Source organism: Bufo bufo, chromosome 4 (assembly GCF_905171765.1).
Source record: "Bufo bufo chromosome 4, aBufBuf1.1, whole genome shotgun sequence".
NCBI lineage: Eukaryota > Metazoa > Chordata > Amphibia > Anura > Bufonidae > Bufo > Bufo bufo.
Window position 1 is genome coordinate 407,710,772 of NC_053392.1, and position 18,279 is coordinate 407,729,050.

At 43.5% G+C, this 18,279-nt stretch overlaps 1 protein-coding gene across 3 annotated transcripts in view; it reads right to left on the reverse strand.

The window, feature by feature from the left end:
- Positions 1-3,690: 3,690 nt before the first annotated feature.
- Positions 3,691-18,279, reverse strand: part of PDE10A (phosphodiesterase 10A) — a 384,127-nt gene continuing 369,538 nt past the window's right edge. For 2 of the 3 annotated variants that reach the window (XM_040429293.1, XM_040429294.1), the window contains exon 22: positions 3,692-4,317. In XM_040429293.1, the coding sequence (XP_040285227.1) occupies positions 4,206-4,317 (112 nt within the window). In that variant the 3' untranslated portion in view covers positions 3,692-4,205. Of the gene's footprint in view, positions 4,318-18,279 lie in introns of all 3 variants that reach the window. The other variant, XM_040429292.1, reaches the window with a different exon arrangement.

Genomic DNA, 18,279 nt, shown 5'->3' on the forward strand with positions numbered 1-18,279 from the left:
AATCAGTTGTTGTTTTTTTCCTCTCATGTAGACTCTGATATACACCATGAAAAAAAGGTAAGGCCTCAATCACATGACTGTATTTTTGGTTCCGCAAAAAATGCAGACAGCATACAGTGTGCTCTGACCTCATCCATATGCCCAGCAAAAAAGATAGAACATGACCTATTCTTGTCTGTTTTGCAAAGGGTCTGAGTGAATGCAAAAAAAAAAAAAATGCAATGACCAAGCGCATCATTTACGCACTATATGGCTCCTAGCAAACCCTGTAAAACCTCCAGTGTGTTCATTGGAGTGCTTTTTTAGCAGTCACATCAGCAGCCAGCAAAATGCTTGCCTTTGGTCCAAAGTGGTATAACAAGAAACTTCTGATAACACAGGCATGCAGCAGTAGGGACATCAGATTGCCTGCTCTTGCCCTGTAAACCAGTAAGCAGAATACTGGTCAGCATTTCCAGTAGCCCATATTCTGCTCATAGCACAGCAGACACAAACTGGTTTAGACAAATGGTTCACATTATCTGTACTCATGGCTCATTATGCCAATTATGAAACATAACATGATTTGTAAGACTGAATTACTTATCCTGTACTGGTGCTACATTGTTGTTAACAGCTGCATTCATAAGTCTGTGGACTTCAGATTAGAATGATAGTGATTTCAATGAGAAGGGTTAGGTAATAGGAGATTACGGCTTCAGAAGACACTTCTGGCCGCGGCCTATCACCAGCAGTAACAAAGGATCAGGCATCCTGAAGCCCAAATGCCTGCTCCTTGTTTCTCCCGATATGTGCAGTCAGGGAGAGTCAGGAGGCCTCTATATGCATTAGGGCTTGTTCACACGACCGTATGGCTTTTTCAGTGTTTTGCGGACCATTTTTCACGGATCCTTTGTTCTGTTTTTTGTTTCCGTTGTGTTTCCGTTTTTCCGTATGGCATATACAGTATACAGTAATTACATAGAAAAAATTGGGCTGGGCATAAAATTTTCAATAGATAGTTCCGCAAAAAACGGAACGGATACAGAAGACATACGGATGCATTTCCGTATGTGTTCCGTTTTTTTTGCAGACCCATTGACTTGAATGGAGCCACGGAACGTGATTTGCGAACAATAATAGGACAAGACTCAAAATGTAGCGGAACGGAAATGCGGACATACGGAAACGGAATGCTCATGGAGTACATTCCGTTTATTTTGCGGACCCATTGAAATGAATGGTTCCATATACGGACCGTATACGGAGCGCAATAAACGGCCCGTATACGGAACACAAAAAACGTTTGTGTGAACGAGCCCTTAGACTGTTAACCAACTTGCATGACTTTGATCTACCATGTTTGGCCAAATTTACTGTCACGATGCATTAAAGCTTTTAATTCCTACAGCAAAACCATGACGTCAGCTCATATTATAGCATGTAGCGATAAATCTGTACAACGTAAGTAATGTGCAATATTGACAAAGTTACTCAACTTATGAACACTACATCTGTAAAATGGTGTAAAAAAATAAAACACATGCTGTAAACAAGCCCTTTCAATATTAAGTGGTGGCCAGCTCAGTAAAACTAAATACGTGTAGAGCGGAGTAAAAATAAAGCAGGCTTCTGACTTATGTTATTATTTATAGTCCCTGAAAATATATATAACTATATGACAAACGTGGCTATGCAAGCCTTTGATCACATTGCATTATGTGAAGATGTTCAGTATAAACAAGGGGAAAGCACATACAATTAACTTATCCAAAAGTCTCCACATACCTAGTAGATGCCAGAGGAACATCCTTTTGGTATAAGCTGAACTGTTAAGCATTAGCATACGTTTTTTTTATTTTTATTGTAGTCTACTGTGCTTTCCAAAAGAGATGGATTTAGAAAACAGTAAAGTGCATGGTATATGTTTTTGTACAATGGGAGTCTATGGCCAATATGCCACCGTTTGCCTATACAGTGGCATATGTATGAAGCTCCCAATACAGATCCACATCCAGGAATACTCTAGATGTATAGCTCCAACGGAATCAAGGGACGAGATGTCTACAGAGCCCAATTCTGAAGGCCAGTCTGGCAGTATGTAAACAAAGAATTCAAAATTTAACTGAAAAATATTAAATTATTTCTTGGATCAGTACTCTGTAACAATAATCTAGGTTAAAGTTTACCATAAGTAGTATAAAAGGTTTCATTACTCCAGCCATTTTTGTCTTCTCATGCCTGGTATGAGACTATAATGTTCTCATTGAATCCATCATTATTACTTCCATTTTGAAGAAAATATGTATAAAGCAATAATAATGGCTTCTACTTTGTCATTTTCTAAGATGGTCTACAGGAGAGATTGGTTGGTGACCATAAATCTTTCTAGTCATCTAAGCAGATCATTAGAGTCTCGACTTTTGTCAATCACACAAATAACTTTGTCATGTGATTGACAAAAAGCTGTATAGGTCACATAAAGCCAGGGTTCTTTTCTGCTTAAATTACATAGGTGCCATGAAATATTTGGTTATCATTAACCCCATAAACTAAGGTACAAAACAGAAAAGGTTACCTATTGCTTGAAGGACATGCACACTGCCTTGCACTATTATAAGGTAGAAATCGATTCTTGTCCTTGTCGGCTTGGGCCTCTAGTTATCTAGTTATCATTTGCAATTGGGCAGGATCTGTTTCAAGCTACCAGCCAGTCCTGGTGATACAGTTAAAAAGTTAGTATTCTAATGTTCATGAGCTGCGGCAAGCATTTTTATTCTTCTAACAAGTCCCCGCTCAGTACCAGTTCACTTGTGACCAACTTAAGTTTCTGCAGGTTTAAATGTATGAGATGTAATGTGTGCCATGTGAGCCTCGCTGGCTGGGTACACACATCATAACTTTAAGCGGTGGGGTGTGTCCACACAACATCCATACTACACTTTAGAAACCACCCATTACCTGCAGTGAGATGCTGGATCACATTTTATATGTGAAAACTGCTGTCTACAAAACCTCAATTTTAGCATCGATAAAATGGAATAACAATGGATTCAGTGTCATATTGAGAGCTACTACACTTGATAGATATCACACTTGTGAGTGCGGTGGAGGGGTGAGTAGGCTGGCTAAGTGGCCACTTTTTATTCTTTGTACATAAGGCCACACATTCTTTTAAACCAGCCATAAAGCTTTATACAGTAAGTGGAGAACATTGTGGTGTATGTGAAACATCTCCAATATTCAAATATCTAACCTAGGCTTCGTTCATATTCAGCCTTTACATTCTCCTGCCCCGTTTAAGGGGCCAGAAAACGGAAAGGACGGATTCGGCACATAACTGTGCCGAACGGAGCCCACGCTCAAAAGAAGATTTTTGAAGCGGAGACAAAAGTCCTGCATGCATAACTTTTGTCTCCGCTCCAAAATCCTCTTCTGAGCCGAAACCTAACAGACTATAGCGGGGTCTGTTAGGTTTCGGCTCAGAAGAGGATTTTGGAGCGGATACAAAAGTTGTGCATGCAGGACTTTTGTCTCCGCTTCAAAAATCTTCTTTTGAGCGGAAACTTAACGGACCCCATTATAGTCTATGGGGCCCATGGACTCCGTTCGGCTCAGTTATGTGCCGAATCCGTCCTTTCCGGCCCCTAAACGGGGCAGGAGAATGGAAAGGCTGAATGGTGAAGTGAACAAAGCCTTAGATTCATCTAATCTTTCTTATCAAATGCATTGAAGTCTTTGCATACAGTTCTGTAGACTTCGACGTAAAAAACAAGTGCTCATATTAACCTACATAAAGTACAAGACACTTAACAGCCAAACCTTTCACAGGTTTACTAAGTGCCAATAATTCTCAGAACGCCTTCAGTAAACAACCACCTAAGAAACCCTCTTAAAAATAAGAAGCTTTTACCAAAGTTCATAGGTTTACAACTAAAACCTTTGAATACCGGATGCGATATCCAGCAAAGGTCTCTTTAGACCTCAGTAATATGCAATCTCTCTCCAGAATTTTAGTACCGGGTAGACTTAAAAGGAAAAAGTACCCAAAGGGGAGATATGCAGGTAACACCACTAGCTAGGAGCTTTGTTTCCTACATAAGAGCCTTGCGATAATATAGGTCTACTAATGTTTCTAGTTAATTAGGGAAAATGTACAGTTGTGTTCTCCCTTTTGCAGTGCTTGATGTCCTTATGGATGCTACTTCTGACTATCCCACTGCTGATCAGTCGTCAATCTTGACAGGAAGAGAATCTGAAGAATCTGTCGGGTGCGTGGGAACCCACATTGTGGTATCTTCTCCCCGAGACACTTTCTCCCACTGGTTAAGATTATCCCTAGGCAAAGAAAAAAGACGAAGAGTGATAAGGAGGGCATGAAGAATCTGAGAAGGGACAAACATAGGAGGGTTTGGTAGTACTGGTTATTAGAAGCTGTTCACAGAACACACAAACTTGCACTGCCTAATGCCTTATATAACATGCATAATCTAATGTGTATGGGAATCTTAACCATTGGCAGACTTTTCCATAGACTAAACATTTTAACACAATCCACATTTAAAAGAGTTGTGCAGGTGTTCTATATTGATGACCTATCCTCAGGATAGGTCATCAATATCTGACTGGTGGGGGTCTGAGACTTGGCATCCCTGCTGATCAGCTGCTTGAAGAGGAGGTGGTGGTCCATGTGAGTGCTGCTTCCTCTTCATTACACTAAGCATCATCTCTCCTGTAGCGGGGGTATAGTGCAATTACAAGTACTCACTTCATTTAAGAACAGAGTGAGTAATTAATTACTCACGCTTCCTAGACGACGGGCAGTGTAATAAAGAGGAAGCAGAGATCGCATGGAGCCCCACCTCCTATTCAAACAGTTGATCGTGGGGGTGCCAGGTGTCAGACCCCCGTCGATCTGACATTGATGACCAGGTCATCAATATAAAACTCCTGCACAAGCCCTTTAAGTCTGCAAGGACATTTCTGGACAATTACAAGCTGCAGAAGCCCATTGTCTGTGACAGCTGGGCCCCCTATTAAATGGGTAGCCACTAGTACAAGGGTCAGCAACTTTCGGCACTCCAGCTGCTGAAAAACTACAGTTCCTGGCATGCGCCATTAATTTCTATGGGAGTTCTGAGAAGAGCAGAGCAAGTATGCATGCTGGGAGTTGTAGTTTCACAACAGCTGGAGTGCCGGAGGTTGCCCACCCTTGCTCTAGTAGATAATCAGGTGTTTTGCCAGCAAAATGACCATGTTAATTGGTTGGTACTGAGGCTTTGTATGTTTCAATTTATGATGGCCCAGGAAGACCATTGTAAGTGTATTGTATCCTGACACCATCTTGCGGGACCAGTGTGTGTGTGTATGTATACTAGCAGAAGGACCTGGCTTCACACGGGTATATTTAATCTATTTCATTTAATAATCTTAGTGTGGATACTAGCGCTGCCGTCTAATTTTTTGGGGAGGTGGGAAATCACCAGTACTGTAATGCAAATACAGAGAGGTGTGTCGCTGCAGGGTTCTGGTGAGGGGATAATTGCCGAAAACCCCCAAAAAATAGAACAAGCTATTAGGAGAAACAGAGAGGAACCCGCGCTGACTAAGTATCCATTTAAAACAACGAAGTGTATCAGAGAGAAAGGCCTTTTGTGGGGTGAGAATATAAACTGGCCTATTTGGCATACACTACAGTAATATCGATGTTTAAATGGGTCCCAAACCTGTGAATCGTTGGAGTTAAACAAAAAACAAGATATGTATAGAAAGAAGTCAGCAGTTACTTACTCCCTGAGGAAGGAATACGATTATTCCGAAACGCGTTGGAGGTATTGTGGACCAGTGAAGCTTCCGTAGCTTCATGTGTGACGTCACACGTTAGGTTTCCAGGACAACAACCAAGCATTGCTTCCAAGTGCGCGCGCGAACTACCGGCCGGGGTTACGCGCGTACCACGAGGAAAGCAGATCATAGGACCAGGAGAGACGCTGACACTTAAAGTAAATAGCCGCAATAACCTCACCGGATAAAGCGGGGAATTAATCCAGCAGCAGTAAACACATCCATCTTCAAGCTCGCCAATCAGTAAGTAACTGCTGACTTCTTTCTATACATATCATATATATTTTTGTTTAACTCTAACGATTCACAGGTTTGGAACCCATTTAAACATCGATATTACTGTAGTGTATGCCAAATAGGCCAGTTTATATTCTCACCCCACAAAAGGCCTTTCTCTCTGATACACTTCGTTGTTTTAAATGGATACTTAGTCAGCGCGGGTTCCTCTCTGTTTCTCCTAATAGCTATTTCATTTAATGTTTGCGTGTGAGGTTAAAAGATATCCACAGCGTTCTCCATCACAGTGACATCTACAGCATCCTGCCCCTTTAACAGTGACTTCCACAATACCCTGTAAGCTTAACAGTGACCTCCACAGTCCCCTGCCCCCTTAACAGTAACATTCACAGTCCCCACCCCTTTAACGGTGACCTGCATAGCGGCTGCCCCTTTAACAGTGACCTCCAGAGTACCAGTCTCCTTAACAGTGATTTCCACAATAACCCATCCCCTTAACAGTGACCTCCACAGAGCTCTGTTTCCTTAAAATGTGACCTCCACAACACCCAACCCTCTTAACAGTGACCTCTACAGCACCCTGCCTCTTAACAGTGACCTCCATAGCGGACCGTCCCCTTAACTTTGACCTCCACCGTTCCCTGCCCCCTTAACAGAGACCTCCATAGCACCAGCCCCTTTAACAGTGACTGCCACAGTACCTCACTCCCTTAACAGTAACCCCGCTGCCTTAACAGTGATCCCCACAGCGACTGCCCCTTTATGAGTGACCTTCACAGTCCCCTGCCCCTTAACAGTAAACTCCACAGTGCCTGCCTGTAACGGATCTCCTGGCACCCCGACCGGGTACCTCCGTTGATAAATGCTCCCAGTGCCTCCCGAGGACTCCAAGCACTCCGCTTGACACCGATACCACCACAGGAACCAGGAACAAGAACAGCTCTTACAAGAGCTAGGAGTAATAGCCAGGGGAGTATACACATATAGCAATCCCCACACACATGAGACGAGGCTCTATGTTGAGTGTAAAACAGGAACTCTTTATTGAGGGCTACCCGCCCGTATTTATGCAGGTCCCCATCTGGTGGACACTCCCCTAGGGGACCCGATGGAAGACTGTGACACAGGACAGATATGCAGCAATTCAGGATACACAGACACAATACATCCCCACAATGCATCATGGTTTCCTCCTCTCTGCCCTGGAGACACCCGAGGAGTAATTCAATTATCTCTCAGGACAAAGGGAAATCGCCAATACACATGTGGGGACAACAGGACAGAAATCACCATTTAACCACCTCAGCCCCCAGTGCTTAAACACCCTGAAAGACCAGGCCACTTTTTACACTTCTGACCTACACTACTTTCACCGTTTATTGCTCGGTCATGCAACTTACCACCCAAATGAATTTTACCTCCTTTTCTTCTCACTAATAGAGCTTTCATTTGGTGGTATTTCATTGCTGCTGACATTTTTACTTTTTTTGTTATTAATCGAAATTTAACGATTTTCTTGCAAAAAAATGACATTTTTCACTTTCAGTTGTAAAATTTTGCAAAAAAAACGACATCCATATAGAAATTTTGCTCTAAATTTATAGTTCTACATGTCTTTGATAAAAAAAAAATGTTTGGGTAAAAAAAAAATGGTTTGGGTAAAAGTTATAGCGTTTACAAACTATGGTACAAAAATGTGAATTTCCGCTTTTTGAAGCAGCTCTGACTTTCTGAGCACCTGTCATGTTTCCTGAGGTTCTACAATGCCCAGACAGTACAAACACCCCACAAATGACCCCATTTCTGAAAGTACACACCCTAAGGTATTCGCTGATGGGCATAGTGAGTTCATAGAACTTTTTATTTTTTGTCACAAGTTAGCGGAAAATGATGATTTTTTTTTTTTTTTTTTTTTTCCTTACAAAGTCTCATATTCCACTAACTTGTGACAAAAAATAAAAACTTCTATGAACTCACTATGCCCATCAGCGAATACCTTGGGGTCTCTTCTTTCCAAAATGGGGTCACTTGTGGGGTAGTTATACTGCCCTGGCATTCTAGGGGCCCAAATGTGTGGTAAGGAGTTTGAAATCAAATTCTGTAAAAAATGACCTGTGAAATCCGAAAGGTGCTCTTTGGAATATGGGCCCCTTTGCCCACCTAGGCTGCAAAAAAGTGTCACACATCTGGTATCTCCGTACTCAGGAGAAGGTGGGGAATGTGTTTTGGGGTGTCATTTTATATATACCCATGCTGGGTGAGAGAAATATCTTGGCAAAAGACAACTTTTCCCATTTTTTTATACAAAGTTGTCATTTGACCAAGATATTTATCTCACCCAGCATGGGTATATGTAAAAAGACACCCCAAAACACATTCCTCAACTTCTCCTGAGTACGGGGATACCAGATGTGTGACACTTTTTTGCAGCCTAGGTGGGCAAAGGGGCCCATATTCCAAAGAGCACCTTTCGGATTTCACTCCTCATTTTTTCCTGAATTTGATTTCAAACTCCTTACCACACATTTGGGCCCCTAGAATACCAGGGCAGTATAACTACCCCACAAGTGACCCCATTTTGGAAAGAAGACACCCCAAGGTATTCCGTGAGGGGCATGGCGAGTTCCTAGAATTTTTTATTTTTTGTCACAAGTTAGTGGAAAATGATGATTTTTTTTTTTTTTTTTTTTTTCATACAAAGTCTCATATTCCACAAACTTGTGACAAAAAATAAAAACTTCCATGAACTCACTATGCCCATCAGCGAATACCTTGGGGTCTCTTCTTTCCAAAATGGGGTCACTTGTGGGGTAGTTATACTGCCCTGGCATTCTAGGGGCCCAAATGTGTGGTAAGTAGGTAAATGACCTGTGAAATCCGAAAGGTGCTCTTTGGAATGTGGGCCCCTTTGCCCACCTAGGCTGCAAAAAAGTGTCACACATCTGGTATCTCTGTATTCAGGAGAAGTTGAGGAATGTGTTTTGGGGTGTCTTTTTACATATACCCATGCTGGGTGAGATAAATATCTTGGTCAAATGCCAACTTTGTATAAAAAAATGGGAAAAGTTGTCTTTTGCCAAGATATTTCTCTCACCCAGCATGGGTATATGTAAAATGACACCCCAAAACACATTCCCCAACTTCTCCCGATTACGGAGATACCAGATGTGTGACACTTTTTTGCAGCCGAGGTGGGCAAAGGGGCCCATATTCAAAAGAGCACCTTTCGGATTTCACAGGTCATTTTTTACAGAATTTGATTTCAAACTCCTTACCACACATTTGGGCCCCTAGAATGCCAGGGCAGTATAACTACCCCACAAGTGACCCCATTTTGGAAAGAAGAGACCCCAAGGTATTCGCTGATGGGCAAAGTGAGTTCATGGAAGTTTTTATTTTTTGTCACAAGTTAGTGGAATATGAGACTTTGTATGAAAAAAAAAAAAAAAAAAAAAAATAAGCATTTTCCACTAACTTGTGACAAAAAATAAAAAATTCTAGGAACTCGCCATGCCCCTCACGGAATACCTTGGGGTGTCTTCTTTCCAAAATGGGGTCACTTGTGGGGTAGTTATACTGCCCTGGCATTTTCCAGGGGCCCTAATGTGTGGTAAGTAGGTAAATGACCTGTGAAATCCTAAAGGTGCTCTTTGGAATATGGGCCCCTTTGCCCACCTAGGCTGCAAAAAAGTGTCACACATGTGGTATCGCCGTATTCAGGAGAAGTTGGGGAATGTGTTTTGGGGTGTCATTTTACATATACCCATGCTGGGTGAGAGAAATATCTTGGCAAAAGACAACTTTTCCCATTTTTTTATACAAAGTTGGCATTTGACCAAGATATTTCTCTCACCCAGCATGGGTATATGTAAAATGACACCCCAAAACACATTCCCCAACTTCTCCTGAGTACGGCGATACCAGATGTGTGACACTTTTTTGCAGCCTAGATGCGCAAAGGTGCCCAAATTCCTTTTAGGAGGGCATTTTTAGACATTTGGATACCAGACTTCTTCTCACGCTTTGGGGCCCCTAGAATGCCAGGGCAGTATAAATACCCCACATGTGACCCCATTTTGGAAAGAAGACACCCCAAGGTATTCAATGAGGGGCATGGCGAGTTCATAGAAATTTTTTTTTTTTGGCACAAGTTAGCGGAAATTGATATTTTTAATTTTTTTCTCACAAAGTCTCCCGTTCCGCTAACTTGGGACAAAAATTTCAATCTTTCATGGACTCAATATGCCCCTCACGGAATACCTGGGGGTGTCTTCTTTCCGAAATGGGGTCACATGTGGGGTATTTATACTGCCCTGGCATTCTAGGGGCCCTAAAGCGTGAGAAGAAGTCTGGAATATAAATGTCTAAAAAATTTTACGCATTTGGATTCCGTGAGGGGTATGGTGAGTTCATGTGAGATTTTATTTTTTGACACAAGTTAGTGGAATATGAGACTTTGTAAGAAAAAAAAAAAAAAATTCTGCTAACTTGGGCCAAAAAAATATCTGAATGGAGCCTTACAGAGGGGTGCTAAATGACAGGGGGGTGATAAATGACAGGGGGGTGATCAATGACAGGGGGGTGATCAATGACAGGGGGGTGATCAATGACAGGGGGGTGATCAGGGAGTCTATATGGGGTGATAACCACAGTCATTGATCACGCCCGTGTAAGGCTTCATTCAGACGTCCGGATGCGTTTTGCGGATCCGATCCATCTATCAGTGCATCCGTAAAAATCATGCGGACATCTGAATGGAGCTTTACAGGGGGGTAATCAATGACAGGGGGGTGATCAATGACAGGGGGGTGATCAGGGAGTCTATATGGGGTGATCACCACAGTCATTGATCATGCCCCTGTAAGGCTTCATTCAGACGTCCGGATGCGTTTTGCGGATCCGATCCATCTATCAGTGCATCCGTAAAAATCATGCGGACATCTGAATGGAGCTTTACAGGGGGGTAATCAATGACAGGGGGGTGATCAATGACAGGGGGGTGATCAGGGAGTCTATATGGGGTGATCACCACAGTCATTGATCATGCCCCTGTAAGGCTTCATTCAGACGTCCGGATGCGTTTTGCGGATCGGATCCATCTATCAGTGCATCCGTAAAAATCATGCGGACATCTGAATGGAGCTTTACAGGGGGGTAATCAATGACAGGGGGGTGATCACCACAGTCATTGATCATGCCCCTGTAAGGCTTCATTCAGACGACCGGATGCGTTTTGCGGATCCGATCCATGTATCAGTGCATCCGTAAAAATCATGCGGACATCTGAATGGAGCTTTACAGGGGGGTGATCAGGGAGTCTATATGGGGTGATCACCACAGTCATTGATCATGCCCCTGTAAGGCTTCATTCAGACGTCCGGATGCGTTTTGCGGATCGGATCCATCTATCAGTGCATCCGTAAAAATCATGCGGACATCTGAATGGAGCTTTACAGGGGGGTAATCAATGACAGGGGGGTAATCAATGACAGGGGGGTGATCAGGGAGTCTATATGGGGTGATCACCACAGTCATTGATCATGCCCCTGTAAGGCTTCATTCAGACGTCCGGATGCGTTTTGCGGATCCGATCCATCTATCAGTGCATCCGTAAAAATCATGCGGACATCTGAATGGAGCTTTACAGGGGGGTAATCAATGACAGGGGGGTGATCACCACAGTCATTGATCATGCCCCTGTAAGGCTTCATTCAGACGACCGGATGCGTTTTGCGGATCCGATCCATGTATCAGTGCATCCGTAAAAATCATGCGGACATCTGAATGGAGCTTTACAGGGGGGTAATCAATGACAGGGGGGTAATCAATGACAGGGGGGTAATCAATGACAGGGGGGTGATCAGGGAGTCTATATGGGGTGATCACCACAGTCATTGATCATGCCCCTGTAAGGCTTCATTCAGACGTCCGGATGCGTTTTGCGGATCCGATCCATCTATCAGTGGATCCGTAAAAATCATGCGGACGTCTGAATGGAGCTTTACAGGGGGTTGATCAATGACAGGGGGGTAATCAATGACAGGGGGGTGATCAGGGAGTCTATATGGGGTGATCAGGGGTGATTAGGGGTGATCAGGGGCTAATAAGGGGTTAATAAGTGATGGGGGGGGGGGGTGTAGTGTAGTGTAGTGGTGCTTGGTGCTACTTTACTGAGCTACCTGTGTCCTCTGGTGGTCGATCCAAACAAAGGGGACCACCAGAGGACCAGGTAGCAGGTATATTAGACGCTGTTATCAAAACAGCGTCTAATATACCTGTTAGGGGTTAAAAAAAACACATCTCCAGCCTGCCAGCGAACGATCGCCACTGGCAGGCTGGAGATCAACTCTCTTACCTTCCGTTCCTGTGAGCGCGCGCGCCTGTGTGCGCGCGTTCACAGGAAATCTCGCGTCTCGCGAGATGACGCGTATATGCGTGACTGTGCGCAGCGCTGCCACCTCCGGAACGCGATCCTGCGTTAGGCGGTCCGGAGGTGGTTAAACATACAATGTCACAACCCTTACAGTAAACACAGACATTTAACATATCCCCAGATAGCTCAAGTCTGAGTGCATATTATTAGGTGAATGGCACTCAGACTACACGAATACAATAAAATTAGCTATCTGGGTACCCTCACATAACATACAATACAATTCCAAAGACAGATCGTTCTGTCACACACCTCAAATCCCCACATATCCCCAAAATGTATACATCCATGGATAGCTCTGATCTGGGTGAACAACATATCCAAAAATCACCCAGATCCGAGCAGGGGTTCCCGAATTCCATGGAAGTCACATTTGGCCGACCGCAAGCATGGCTTTCCTGCCCAAAATAGTTCTACAGATTTAAGCTGTGCGGCCGGTCTGTCTTCTCCTTTAAAGTTAGTATGGGCCATAATCCTGAGGCAAGAGGCTGGCAAACAGGCCCCTCCAAAACCCAGTGGCGAGGTTATTTTCGCCACACTGCCCATTTATAGTACCCCCATCTCCTTAACAGTGATTTCCACAATAACCTATCCCCTTAACTGGGACCTTCACAGCAGTCTGCCCCTTAAGGGGAATCTGTCACCTATTTTGACCCTATTAAACCGTTAACATAGCAATGTGCAATAAAGTACCTTCTTTCCTGCATGTGTCTTCTTTCTTTTATTCAACTTTTCATTCTTATAAAAAAGCGATTTTTCTGATATGTAAATGAGGTTCCAAGGTGGCCAGAGGGGCGTTATTACTCGGCTCTGGTGCCCAGTAACGCCCCTCTTTAGTGCCCAGCCGGCCTTTCTTCCAAGCCCAGCACGCCTCCTCATAAATAAATGTCCTCCCACATACTGGCCGAACGGCGCCGCCCCCTCCCCACCACATCATTTAATTTATTCATTGGACCATCGTGCTTCCTCCAATCTTAGCCTACGGCGCCGCCCCCTCCCATTACGTCACATGTATTCATAGCACCGGCCCTCCCTTCCTCCTCTCCTCAGAAATCCCGCGCAGGCGCAGTATCGGTGAGTGCCTGCGCCTGCACGATTCTCCTGTTCCAGAGGGCAACAGCCTCAATATTGTCACTGGGCATGCGCCGAGCCCAGTGACATAATCCGAGCGCTGTTGCCTCTGAGACAGGAGAGGAGGAAGGGAAGGCCGGTGCTATGAATACATGTGACGTAATGGGAGGGGGCGGCGCCGTAGGCCAAGAGAGGAGGAAGGAACGACCGATGCAGTGAATAAATTAAATGACGTGGTGGGGAGGGGGCGGCGCCGTTCGGCCAGTATGTGGGAGGACATTTATTTATGAGGAGGCGTGCTGGGCTTGGAAGGTAGGCCAGCTGGGCACTAAAGAGGGGCGTTACTGCGCACTAGAGCAAAGTAATAACGCCCCTCTGGGCACCTTGGAACCTCATTTACATATCAGAAAATACGCTTTTTTATAAGAATGAAAAGTTGAATAAAAGAAAGAAGACACATGTAGGTAAGAAGGTTCTTTATTGCACATTGCTATTTTAACGGTTTAATAGGGTCAAAATAGGTGACAGATTCCCTTTAACACTGACCTCCATAGCAAACCGTCCCCTTAACTGTGACCTCCACAGCACTCCTCTCCCTTAACAGTGTCATCCACAGCGCCCTGCCCCTTTAACTCCTTTAGGACACAGCCATATTTCACCTTAAGGACCAGGCCATTTTTTGCAAATCTGACCAGTGTCACTTTATGTGGTGCTAACTTTAAAACGCTTTGACTTATCCAGGCCATTCTGAGATTGTTTTTTCGTCACATATTGTACTTCATGACACTGGTAAAATGGAGTAAAAAAAAATTCATTTTTATTTATAAAAAAATACCAAATTTGCCAAATATTTTGAAAAATTTGCAAATTTCCAAGTTTCAATTTCTCAACTTCTATAATACATAGTAATACCTACAAAAATAGTTATTACTTTACATTCCCCATATGTCTACTTCATGTTTGGATCATTTTGGGAATGACATTTTATTTTTGGGGGATGTTACAAGGCTAAGAAGTTTAGAAGCAAATCTTTAAATTTTCCAGAAATTTTCAAAGGACCAGTTCAGATTTGAAGTCACTTTGTGAGGCTTACATAATAGAAAGCACCCAAAAGTGACCCCATTCTAGAAACTACACCCCTCAAGGTATTCAAAAGTTATTTTATAAACTTTGTTAACCCTTTAGGTGTTCCACAAGAATTAATGGAAAATAGAGATACAATTTCAAAATTTCACTTTTTTGGCAGATTTTCCAATTTAATATTTTTTTTTCCAGTTATAAAGCAAGGGTTAACAGCCAAACCAAACTCAATATTAATGGCTCTGATTCTGTAGTTTACAGAAACACCCCATATGTGGTCGTAAACCGCTGTAGGGGCACACAGCAGGGCGCAGAAGGAAATGAATGCCATACGGTTTGTGGAAGGCAGATTTTGCTGGACTGTTTTTTTTTTACACCATGTCCCATTTGAAGCCCCCCTGATGCACCCCTAGAGTAGAAACTCCCAAAAAGTGACCCCATTTTAGAAACTACAGGATAGGGTGGCAGTTTTGTTGGTACTATTTTAGGGTACATATGATTTTTGGTTGCTCTATATTACACTTTTTGTGAGGCAAGGTAACAAGAAATAGCTGTTTTGGCACCGTTTTTATTTTTTGTTATTTACAACATTCATCTGACAGGTTAGATCATGTGGTATTTTTATAGACCAGGTTGTCACGGACGCGGCGATGCCTAATATGTATACTTTTTATTTATTTATGTAAGTTTTACACAATGATTTCTTTTTTGAAACAAAGAAAAACATGTTTTAGGCATCTTTCACACGGGTGTCATGTTTTTTGCCCGGATAAGATGCGGGTGCATTGCGGGAAAATGCAATTTTTTTTCGCGCGAGTGCAAAACATTGGAATGCGTTTTGCAGGCGCGTGGGAAAAATGGTGATGGATCATGTGACGGGCCATGTGATGAGTGCAGTGACGTCATCACAGGTCCTTTACCCAGGTCCTGAAGAAAGAAGACAGAGAAGCCGGGCTGCGCGAACAAGTGGATTAAGGTGAGTTAAATTATATATATATTTTTTTTAACCCCTCCAGCCCTATTGTACAATGCATTCTGTATTAAGAATGCTATTAATTCCCCTTATAACCATGTAATAAGGGAAAATAATAATGATCGGGTCTCCATCCCGATCGTATCCTAGCAACCGTGCGTGAAAATCGCACCGCATCCGCACTTGCTTGTGGATGCTTGCGATTTTCACGCAGTCCCATTCACTTCTATAGGGCCTGCATTGCGTGGAAAACGCACAAAGAGGAGCATGCTGCGATTTTCACACAACGCACAAGTGATGCGTGAAAATCACCGCTCATGTGCACAGCCCCATAGAAATGAATGGGTCCGGATTCAGTGCGGGTGCAATGCGTTCACCTCACGCATTGCACCCGCGCAGAAAACTCGCCTGTGTGAAAGGGGCCTTAGTGTTTCCATAGTCTGAGAGCCATAGTTTTTTCAGTTTTTGGGCGATTATCTTGGGTAGGGTATGATTTTTGCGGGATGAGATGACTGTTTGATTGGCACTATTTTGGGGTGTGTATGACTATTTGATTGCTTGCTATTACACTTTTTGTGATGTAAGGTGACAAAAAAAATGGCTTTTTTTACACCGTTTTTTTTTTTTTACGGTATATACCTGAGGGGTTAGGTCATGTGATATTTTTATAGAGCAAGTTATTACAGACGCGGCGATACCTAATATGTATACTTTTTATTTTATTTATGTAAGTTTTACACAATATCATCATTTAAAAAAAAAATATAAAAATTATGTTTTAGTGTCTCCATATTCTGAGAGCCATACTTTTTTCAGTTTTTGGGTGATTATCTTAGGTAGGATCTCATTTTTTGAGGGATGAGATGACGGTTTGATTGGCACTATTTTGGGGTGCATATGACTTTTTGAACGCTTGCTATTACACTTTTTGTGATGTAAAATTGTTTATTTAGCACAGTTTTTATTTTTTACGCTGTTCATCTGAGGGGTTAGGTCATGTGATATGTTTATAGAGCTGGTTGATACGGACTCGGTGATACCTAATATGTAAACTTTTTTTTTTTTCCCTATTTTTTACCAATTTTTTTTTAACTTTACTTGGGAAAACTTTTAATTTTTTGGGGGGAAAACTTTATTTTTTCAACTTTGTTTTTATTTATTTTTTGTCCGACTTTGGGACTTCAACTTTTGGGGGTCTAATCCTTTACAATGCATTTCAATACTTCTGTATTGGAATGCATTGGCTGTATGAGTAATACAGTGAGTATTACTCATACAGCTTCCGGCCTGTGAGATCCAGGGGGCTGGATCTCACAGGCTCGTCACCGGAAGGCAGCGCAGATGCCTCAGGAAGGCATCGCGCTGCCTTCCATGCCATCGGGTCCCCCCTACAGCCCCATGGGGACCCGATGGTACCGCCGCCTGCCGAATCAGGTAAAAGCCGCAAACCGCAGGTCTGAATTGATTTGAGCAGGCACCTTGTTCCAATCACCGTCCGCCAGTGATCGGAAATGCATAGGACGTACCGGTACGTCCGGTGTCCTTAAGATCGGGACATCAGGGCGTACCGGTACACCCTATGTCCTAAACAGGTTAAAGCTGACCTGCAGCAGTGAAGAAAAATGGCTGGATTGTTATGGAAACCCGGTGCAAAACAGTGTCAATGTGGAGACGAAGGACCTGCGGGCTTCTATTGGCTGATAAGGACATGTGACCGTGTGTATGGCAGTTGGGATATGAGTGAAAGACCTGCAGGGTTCTATTGGCTAATGCAGGTCATGTGATGGTACCATATTTACATTTTTGGGGAATATCTCAGGAAGGGTACATCCTAGATAGCTGAGACCCAATCTAAAACCTTTTTGCCAAATTTAGTGCAGATTGGTCCAGTCGTTTGGTCGCGCATAAAGAATAGACAGATAGAAACTCATTTTTATATATATACTAGCAGAAGGACCCTCTGCACGGGTATATTTAATTTAATGTTTCTGAGTGTCGATAAAAGATATCTACAGTATCCCCCATAACAGTGAACTCTACAGTACTCTGCCCCCTTAACCGTGAGCTCCACAGCCCCTCACCCCTTAACACTGACCCCCCCACAGTGCCCCGCTTCCTTAAAATGGGACCTTTACAGAAGCCCATTCCCTTAACTTTGACCTTCACAGCAGCCTTCCTTTTTAACAGTGAGTTTCACAGCACACCACCCTCTTGACAGTGACCTCCACAGGGGCCCACTCCCTTAAAAGTGGACTTTACAGCAATCTGCCCCTTAACACTGACCTCCATAGCGGACCATCCCCTTAACTGTGACCTCCACAGCAGTCTGCCCCTATGGTGGGCAGAGGTCCAGTTTTAGGCCAGACAGTCCGGCTTTCAGACTCCCTGTCCTCCGTCTGGCACTGTGCTGTCTGAGCGTGAGCTGCAGGAAGAAAGTCACCCTTACTCCCACCCCTGCAGCTGACAGAAATAGATTTTTTTTACATTTTTTCAATCCCTGTCGGCTGAGTGGGAGGGGGCGTGGTTTAGACGGATTGGGTGCGTGTCGTTTTGAACAGTTCACCCTAAGACAGGAGCACTGTGCTGTCTGAGCATGAGCTGCAGGGAGAAAGTCACCATCCCTCCCACCCCCGCAGCTAAAAGAAGTAGGGGGTGTGGCCTA